This window comes from Hemiscyllium ocellatum, chromosome 2 (assembly GCF_020745735.1).
Source record: "Hemiscyllium ocellatum isolate sHemOce1 chromosome 2, sHemOce1.pat.X.cur, whole genome shotgun sequence".
Classification (NCBI taxonomy): Eukaryota; Metazoa; Chordata; class Chondrichthyes; order Orectolobiformes; family Hemiscylliidae; genus Hemiscyllium; species Hemiscyllium ocellatum.
This window is the reverse complement of record NC_083402.1, coordinates 109,744,299-109,754,457: the sequence shown is the minus strand read 5'-3', so window position 1 is coordinate 109,754,457 and position 10,159 is coordinate 109,744,299. Positions and strand designations below refer to the sequence as shown.

General features: G+C 40.5%; 1 protein-coding gene across 1 annotated transcript; it reads right to left on the bottom strand.

The window, feature by feature from the left end:
• Window positions 1–7,263: 7,263 nt before the first annotated feature.
• Window positions 7,264–9,537, bottom strand: LOC132825995 (relaxin-3-like). The gene is made up of 2 exons (XM_060841701.1): window positions 9,354–9,537; window positions 7,264–7,610 (listed from the first exon to the last, which is right to left on the bottom strand). Exons 1-2 carry the CDS (start codon window positions 9,535–9,537, stop codon window positions 7,264–7,266), a joined length of 531 nt encoding a protein of 176 aa, XP_060697684.1.
• Window positions 9,538–10,159: the final 622 nt, after the last annotated feature.

Sequence of the window (10,159 nt, the reverse complement as noted above, 5' to 3'; positions counted from 1 at the left end):
CATTGGCAGATTCACTCTTCCTCTCTGACCTCTAGTGCTGTACGCTGTAAGAGTTCCTTCAGGTCACTCTTTCCTCTTATGCTTAGATTTCCTAAGACCTTACTTTGCTGTTAAAAAGAAGTGCTCACTGATGAGAGATAGGAGAGACTGATCACCTCCTCCCTCTTTCACTTAACATTCTGTTTCACCAAACTCCAGTTGCACTCTCTTACAACAAAGCAGCACGCAAATTAGACAAGGCAGCACTGAACAAAAGCTGTCACCACAGCATCTAATTCAAAGGGTTCTGTAACTGTATTGGACAGGTTGTCCAATTAACTATCTGAGTACCTGTAAATTCCTATTTCAATGGTTCAGCTTAATTTTGATCATAGCCCTAGTCTCAGACTTCCCTACTAGCAGGGAACATTTCTTCCAACAAACTCTACCTATTCCATTCAATTTCATGACAAAATTGCACCTTAACTTTCCCAATACCATGGAATGCAATGACTTAGCTGGTCTAGTCTCTTATTGTTTGACCATTTCCTTACAGATGCCATTTACAACAGAACCTCATTGGTGAAGATCAGTTTTAACATTTACCTATGTTGCCATCAGAACCTTCCCAAATATTTCAATGCACATAGATTAGAAGAATCAAATTGGCAACAGTCACCTGGAGACTGAATTCATTGAATGTGTTAAGAGATGATTTCTTAGAACATTATGTTGTGGAACCAACCAGGGAGCAGGCTACTCTGGATTTAGTATTATGAAACATGGGAGGATTAATTGATGACATCATAGTTAAGGATCCTCTAGCGAGTAGTGACCATTGTATGATAGAATTCAAAGTTCAGTTTGGGGTGAGGAAGTGGAGTCCCACAGTAATATTCTGGAATGATACAAAGGAACTTGCATAGGCATGAGAACAGATTTTGCACAAGTGGATTGGGCAGGAAGGCTAAAAGGTAAAACAACAGAGAAGCAGTACCAATTGTTTCAGGAGCTACTCATTTCCTCACAACTGAATATATCCCAGTGAGCAAGAATGATGGCAATGCATGTAAAAAACATCCATGGCTGCACTAGCAGGTCAAGGACAATATAAAGTCAAAAACTAAGGGATACCATATTGCAAAGGCCAGTGGTAGGCTGGAAAATTGTGAAACTTTCACATATAAACAAAGGGATACTAAAAATTAATAAAATTTATGAAAGTAAACTGGAACGAAATATCAAAAAGGATAGCAAAAGCTTCTGTAGGTATGTAAAAGGGAAGAGACTTGCTAAGGTGAAAGTTGAACCCTTGGAAGATGAAGCTGGAGTGTAAATAGTGGGGAGCACTGAAATAACAGCGATACTAAATCAGTAGTTTGCCTCAGTTTTCATGGTTGAGTACCATTCCAATTAGAATGGGCAAGTCAGAGGCAACAAAAAGTGTAGAACATAGAACAATCAACAGTGATTGGGGAAAGGCACTCAGCAAACTATTAGGATTGATGACAGACAAGACCTCAGGCCTAATGGCCTCCATCCTAGGGTATTAAGGAAGTGGTGGTGGAGATAATGGATCCTTTGGTTACAATATTCCAAAATTCCCTCGACACAGGAAAGGTTCCAGTGGATTGGAAAAATGCTAATGTAATGTCATTATTCAAAACGGGAAGAAGGCAATATGTGGGAAATTACAGACCAGTTAGTTTATCATCCATTATTGGGAAAGTGTTAGAATCAATTACCAAAGAAATAATATCAGGACATTTGGAATGTCAAAATCTATCAATCAGTCAGCATGGGTTTATGATGTGCAAATGATAATGATAAGAAAGTTAGCATTAAGGCACTTTACCTGAATGCTCGTAGCATTCGTAACAAAGCAGATGAACGAATGGCACAGATCATCATGAATGATTATGATGTGGTAGGCATCACAGAGACGTGGTTGCAGGGGGGTCAGGACTGGCAGTTAAATATCCAAGGATTTTCAACTTATCGAAAAGACAGGGAGGCGGGCAGAGGGGGTGGGGTTGCCTTGTTAGTTAAGAACAAAATTAAATCTATGGTACTGAATGACATAGCATTGGATGATGTGGAGTCTGTGTGGGTGGAATTGAGGAACCACAAAGGCAAAAAAACCATCATGGGAGTTATGTACAGACCTCCTAACAGTGGTCAGGACCAGGGGCACAACATGTTCCGGGAAATAGAGAAGGCATGTCAGAAAGGCAAGGTCACAGTGATCATGGGAGACTTCAATATGCAGGTGGACTGGGTAAATAATGTTGCCAGTGGATCCAAAGAAAGGGAATTCATGGAATGCTTACAGGATGGCTTTTTGGAATAGCTTGTCATGGAGCCCACAAGGGAGCAGGCTATTCTGGACCTGGTGCTATGTAATGAACCAGACTTTATAAAAAATCTTAAAGTAAGGGAACACTTAGGAAGCAGCGATCATAATATGGTAGAGTTCAGTCTGCAGTTTGAAAGAGAGAAAGCAAAATCAGATATAATGGTGTTACAGTTAAATAAAGGTAATTATGAGGCATGAGAGAGGAACTGATGAAAATTGACTGGAAGCAGAGCCTAGCGGGGAAGACCGTAGAGCAAAAATGGCAGGGGTTTGTGGACACTGTACCGAGGTTCATCTCCAAGAAAAGAAGATGATCCAGGGAGGGATTAGACAGCCATGGCTGACAAAAGAAGTCAGGAAATGTATTAAAGAAAAAGAGAGATCCGATAAAGTGGCCAAGAGCACTGGGAAATCAGAAGATTGGGAAGGCTAAAAAACAAACAGAGGATAACAAAGAGAGAAATAAGGAAGGAGAAGAACAAATATGAAGGTAGGCTAGACAGTAATATTAGAAATGATAGTAAAAGTTTCTTTCAATACATAAGAAACTAACGACAGGCAAAAGTAGACATTGGGCCACTTCAAACTGATGCTGGAAGCCTAGTGATGGGAGATAAGGAAATAGCTGGAGAACTTAACAAGTACTTTGCGTCAGTCTTCACAGTGAAAGACATGAGTAATATCCCAACAATTAAAGGGAGTCAGAGGGCTGAGTTGAGTATTGTTGCCATTACAAAAGAGAAAGTGCTAGAAAAGCTAAAAGGTCTTAAAATTGATAAATCTCCTTGCCCCGATGGGCTACATCCTAGAGTTCTGAGGGAGGTGGCTGAGGAAATAGCGGAGGCATTGGTTGAGATCTTTCAAAAGTCACTGGAGTCAGGGAAAGTCCCGGATGATTGGAAGATCACTGTTGTAACCCTCTTGTTCAAGAAAGGATCAAGACAAAAATGGGAAATTATAGGCCAGTTAGCCTAACCTCGGTTGTTGGTAAAATTCTAGAATCCATCATTAAGGATGAGGTTTCTAAATTCTTGGAAAGGCAGGGTCGGATTAGAACAAATCAACATGGATTTAGTAAGAGGAGTTCGTGCCTGACAAACCTGTTGGAATTCTTTGAAGAGGTGACAAGTAGGTTAGACCAGGAAAACCCAGTGGATGTGGTCTATCTAGACTTCCAAAAGGCCTTTGATAAGGTGCCACTCGGGAGGCTGCTGAGCAAGGTGAGGGCCCATGGTGTCCGAGGTGAGCTACTGGTATGGATTGAGGATTGGCTGTCTGACAGAAGGCAGAGAGTTGGGATAAAATGTTCTTTTTTGGAATGGCAGCCGGTGACAAGTGGTGTCCTGCAGGGTTCAGTGTTGGGGCCGCAGCTGTTCACGTTATATATTAATGATCTGGATGAAAGGACTGGGGGCATTCTAGCAAAGTTTGCAGATGATACGAAGTTAGGTGGATGGGCAGGTAGTACTGAGGAAGTGGGGAGGCTGCAGAAGGATCTAGACAGTTTGTGAGAGTGTTCCAGGAAATGGCTGATGGAATCCAATGTGAGCAAATGCGAGGTCTTGCACTTTGGAAAAAAGAATACAAGCATGGACTACTTTCTAAACGGTGAGAAAATTCATAAAGCCAAAGTACAAAGGGATCTGGGAGTGCTAGTCGAGGATTCTCTAAAGGTAACCATGCAGGTTGAATCCGTGATTAAGAAAGCGAATGCTATGTTGTCATTTATCTCAAGAGGGTTGGAATATAAAAGCACCATTGTGCTACTGAGACTTTATAAAGCTCTGGTTAGGCCCCATTTGGAGTCCTGTGTCCAGTTTTGGACCCCACACCTCAGGAGGGACATACTGGCACTGGAGCATATCCAGCGGAGATTCACACGGATGATCCCTGGAATGGTAGGTCAAACATACGAGGAACGGCTGAGGATCCTGGAATTGTATTCATTGGAGTTTAGAAGATTAAGGGGAGATCTAATAGAAACTTACAAGATAATACATGGCTTGGAAAGGATCAATGCTAGGAAATTGTTTCCATTAGGCGAGGAGACTAGGACCCATGGACACAGCATTAGAATTAGAAGGGGTAAATTCAGAACAGAAATGCGGAGACATTTCTTCAGCCAGAGAGTGGTGGGCCTGTGGAATTCATTGCTGCACAGTACAGTGGAGGTCGGGACGCTAAATGTCTTCAAGGCAGAGATAAATTCTTGATGTCACAAGGAATTAAGGGTTACGGGGAGAATGCGGCTAAGTGGAGTTGAAATGCCCATGAGCCATGATTGAATGGCGGAGTGGACTCGATGGGCCGAATGGCCTTACTTCCACTCCTATGTCTTATGGTCATAGGGCCTAAATCATGTTTGACTAATTTATAGAGTCATAGAGATGTACAGCATGAAAACAGGCCCTTCGGTCCATCTTGTCCATGCCAGCCAGATATCCAAACCCAATCTAGTCCCACCTGCCAGCATACGGCCCATATCCCTCCAAACCTATTCATATACCCATCCAGATGCCTTTTAAATGTTGTAACTGTAACAGCCTCCACCACTTCCTCTGGCAGCTTAGAGTCCTTTGAAGGTGTAACAAGCAAAGTGGATAATGGGAATCCTGTAGATATAATATATCTGGACTTCCCAGAACGCATTTGATAAGGTGCCACACAAAAGTTGAATTCACAAGGTTGGATCAAATGGGGTTAGGGGCAATTTATTAACTTGGTTAAGTGACTGGCTTTTGGACGTAAGACAGAGTCAGGATAGGTTTTTTTCTGGATGGCAAGAAGTAACTAGTGCAGTGCCACAGGGTTTAGTCCTTGGACCCCAGCTATTTACAAGCTTTATTAATGACTTGGATACAGGGATAGAAGGCTCTATAGCCAAATTGTGAATGACACAAAAATGGGTGGAACAGCAAACTGCAATGAGGAAATAAGAACCTTACAAATAGATATAGATAGGTTAGGAGAGTGGGCCAAAATATGGCATTTGGAGTTTAACAAGGATAAGTGTGAGGTCTTGCATTTTGGTCAAAAAAAGGGATGGCGACATATTATCTAAATGGGAAGAGACTTCATAGTGCTCCAGTGCAGAGGGATCTGGGTGTCCTTGTTCATGAGTCATAGAAAACTAGCATGCATGTACAGCAAATAATAAAGAAAGTGAATGGAATGATGGCCTTTATAGGTAATGGATGAGAATATAACTGTAAGGAAGTACTGTTGCAACTATACAAGGCATCGGTGAGACATCAGCTGAGAATTGTGCACAGATTTGGTCCCATTTTTTGAGGAAAGATGTAATGGCAATAGATGCAGTTCAGAGGAGGTTCACCAGATTGATCCCAGAAATAACGGGTTTGTCGTATGAAGAGAAATTTAACAGTTTAGGCCTATACTGTCTGGAATTTGGAAGGATGAGGGGAGATAAAATCGATGTTTTCAAGGTGCTTAAAGGTTTGGATGAAATCGATGTGGAATGGATGCTTTCTGTTGTGGAGCATTCTCGGATGAGAGATTGTAGTCTTAGGATAAGGGGTAGCAAATTTAAAAAGAGTTGAGGAGAAACTACTTCTCCCAAAGTGTTGTGAACCTGTGGAATTTGTTACTCCAAAGTGCAGTGGGTGCTGAGACAGTGAGTAAATTTGAAGACTTAAAGAGATTCTTCATTGATAATAGTTTGAAGGGTGATGTGGAGAAGGCAGGAAAATGGGGGTGAGGAGCCTATCATCCATAATCAAATAGCAGAGCAGATTCAGTGGGCCAAATGGCCTAATTCTGACCTTCTGCCTTATCAACTTATAAACTAGATGATGATCATTGTCCGTCTTCAGCTTGAAGGATAAATAAGAGGTGGAGCTAAGATTGAGCTTGGTTACTTTGGTAGTGCATGTCACAGCCTTAAGAACAGCATCAATAAACTTCCTATTACCTGTGCTCAAGCTGTTCCTTGATATGCTTCCATGTTTTGGTTCTCTGAATGCTTTATAATATTAAACACCTAAATCAAGTCATATCCACCCTGTGATGATGAACATAGTCCAAGTTGTTCAGATCTTTTTTCATACTTGCTGAGCATGTTTTACTAAGTACAAATAAAATACCTTTATTGTCCTATCACATAATTGTTTTTTTATCAACCATGTTGCCACTAAACTTTGATGTTTGCTCATGGACTAAGCTTTTATGATCAGGCTTGGCATAATTTATCTCGCTTTAAGAAAGGCTATCTCATAATTGTTGTACTATCATCAGGTTCAGCAATTTTGGATGCATTGAAAGTTTATGACAATGTTTCGATTTACTTATTGAGTGATTCTTCACACAGAGGAAAGCTTTAGTGGTTAAGTAACAAGTAAACCCATTTAACATGTTATTTGATAATGCTTTTGATTTCACGAAAAGAGGTACATAAATTGAAGTTATTGTTGGGCTGATAAAAGAGGAGCACTAGAATTACATTTTGAAAATTCTGCAATGTTGAATATTGCCAACAGGATCAAATCATGACAAATAACACTGTAGCATTTCCAGCTACTATTGTCTTGATTATGTTAAATTTGCTTCATAAATGTGCCTGGATCGGATAGTTTTGAATCTCAACTTAAGAATTTGTGCATGAATGTTAGTGATAACACATGGAATTCATTGGGAAATATGTTTCAATGCTGTGAATAAATGAAATTATTTTTAAAAGTTGTTATAAGAAATCAAGAGCTGAAACTTTACAGTTGCAATTGATTTAATTTGTTTTAAGGGATTCAGAATCACTAACACAAGCTTGTCACATAGACCATACTAGAAATTACATGTATGTTACGATTCCTTTATACCACATTTGTGAGATATTTAATAGATTACATGATTTGAAATCTCACTGAAACAGAGTTCATGTGTATGAATATTCTATAAATAGAAATGTACAGTTTTCAGCAGAGTATGCTGATATCTTTTTTGGTGCAGCCGTAAGTGCAGCATTTGCTTGACATTCCTGTTGATGCTTCCCTTTTCTTCCTGATGGATCTGGCCCATGGTAGATGCTGCACCAGTGTTGATGCAAAAGCGTGGTCTTTATTGCTGCCTCCATCAATCTGGCGAATGTACTCACTGAAATCCCCTGGTGCCTGGTCATACTGGTTGTTGTACTCGTCAAACACTTGATCAGCATAAGATGGCTCGGTTTCCTGGTTTCCGTCACTGCCAAAGATTCTTTGAAGATTTCTCATGCTGTCCATCTCCTTGGAGTAATCTTTATCAGCTGAGATCTGGAAAGGATCTAGAACAAAAATAATATGTTTAATAACATATGTATTTGTATCATATGTGGCTAATTCCTGCTCCCTTTTGTTTGAGAGAAATGTTCTAGCCCCTGGACTCACAAAAGCATTCTACTTTAATGTGTACCATTGTATTTTGACTTCAAACATATTTTGTTAAATATATATTGGTCATATGGTCAGAGAAATAATTAATAACGATCCCAAATTTGATAATCACTACTTGACCTACATTGCAAAGAAAGTGAAAGAAATTATAATTAAACCTTGAATGAATAAATCTCCAATCTGAAGAGGAGTGACTGCATAAGAGATGTTACTGATTCTAACATGTTGAGGTAAACATCATTGGTTGATAGTAGGTAAATATTTTCTAGAACTTGAAATATAGTCTTTTTTTCTCTTTTCTCTTCTAGTGCCACTCCCACTCCTGCCAATGGGAAGTTCATATTTGTAGCTTTGATTTGAAAGTTTCTATTCCCTGCTTGATGGTTGACAATTCTGCTCTTTTATTACAGAAGTCACTGTTTAACTGTATCTGATAGCTAGCTACCTGTTGAATGGGAGTCAGTCATGACTCCTGGCATTCAGGCTACATCAGAGCTTTTTTTCCTTCCAATTGTGTCTCCAATCCAATTTGTTGTCTTTTCTCAGCCAAACCCTTCAAATATCTCTCACCATCCTTTTCTATCCCCAATTCTGGAAAGAAGATAAGCAGAAAATAACTTACTAAACTGATGGCATCTCAGTATTAGTTGATGGAAGTGGACTACTGATAATTACCAATTGTAAATTAACTATATTGTACATACTATGGGCCAAGGGTTGCATGGGCTTTATCACCTTCCAAGTTCAGGTGCAATATTTTCTTTCCTACTTTCCTCCTGCATACAGTCAGCTAGTCTTCCACCAGCTGACCAATTAGAGCTGCTCTCTTGGTCTTTCCCATTCCTACTCCCAGTGCCTCATGCAGAATGCTCATTGAATAAGGTTCCGGTTTGCAAATCAGTGGAAATATGTACCATATTAAATTGAAATCTCAATATCAATGGCTTTCCTCCCTGATTTTGCCCCGGTTAGGAATACGGTCATCATAGTTCAGGCTTTATTGAAAGATCCCACTATCAATTTAAAGCACTAACAACTTCCATGAAAATGTGATCAGGATATTTGGTGATTCATCTGCCCAGGAAAACTCATACATTTCTCACAACGCTGTGATTTCAAATAAAGGGTAACTGCCGGCTGACAGCTGCACCAGTCCTTCACCCCCCTGAAAGTTATTGCCGAAGCTGAAATAAGGACTGAGAATGAGTATCAGGCAGCACTTGGAAAAGAGCAGTCCTCTGCTATCAATTGTGCTGACAACAGTCCTCACATTGACTTGTTTTTCAGAACTTACCTAGTACAGTAAATGTTTCTACCCAAGCTCAAAACAGACCGGATGGTGATTTCTATTGGCATGTTCAGAACTGATGCACTTTCTGCACAAGAAACTACAAGAGGGGCAAGCTCTCGCAAGTAAAATTGGAATCAACATTTTATCATTTCCACTCAAGCTGACATTTTGGAGTGCGGCATTTCATAAATGACTATTTCAGTTTTAATAGTATACAGGTACCACTTAGGTTCCCGACTTTTGCAGAGCCTCCGCAAATACCTCTCCAATGCAATATTGTTTAAAACACTCGCTTTTTAGATAAGGACGCAGCAATTAAGATTTTTTTTAATTGAATGCTCACCGTTCTGGTCATCCAGAAGCCTCTTCCAGCGAGAACCCCCACAGGTATAAATGATCGCTCGGATGAACTGGCGGCCGCACAGCTTGACTCCCGATTCCCCACTTCTCAAAGACTGGGACAGGACCGAAACGGGAAAGGAGGTCAGCAACAGGTTGATGATCAGAACACACACCAGGCACTTCATCTCAGCTCACAAGTGTTGAGCGTGGGCTTCTCAGGAATCGTAGCTCTGGGGTGTGTTTCTCTCGCGGATGCCCGGACTGTTGGCAGAAAGATGTCAATATTGTAGTGACTCTCTCCCTCTTGTCACTGCCTTCTACATGTCCGATCCGCTGCCCTTTATATCGCTGTTTTTCCTCCTTCCCTCTGACCCACCGCCTTTTTTTTGAAGCATTTATCCCTCCCTCTCTCCCTCTGACGTCTTCGGGATGTTCTTGGCAGATTGGCAGATACACTCCCTTTGGCTCACTGTCACATTTAGAATTGAGGGACTGATCGGAAACTGCGTCGATCAGCAATGCCTTTATCTTCTCCTGTCCCTCAAACACTTGGTTATCCTTCGAACCCGCCTTTTAAGTTTCCAGTTTTCCTAATAGTTTAACCTTTCGATTCATCTCACTTTCTCTTGTTTTACCAGTTTTATCGATAATGCAGCTCTTGTCTTCTTGCTGCTTTCATCTTTCATTTCATGTACAGCTTCCGCCATCTCTCAAATTAAACTTCCTTTTATCCCAATCGTGTCTCCTCTTTGCTCTCTCATTTATTAATATCGCTCGTTAACTTGTTTTTCAGAAATTACTCTAGTG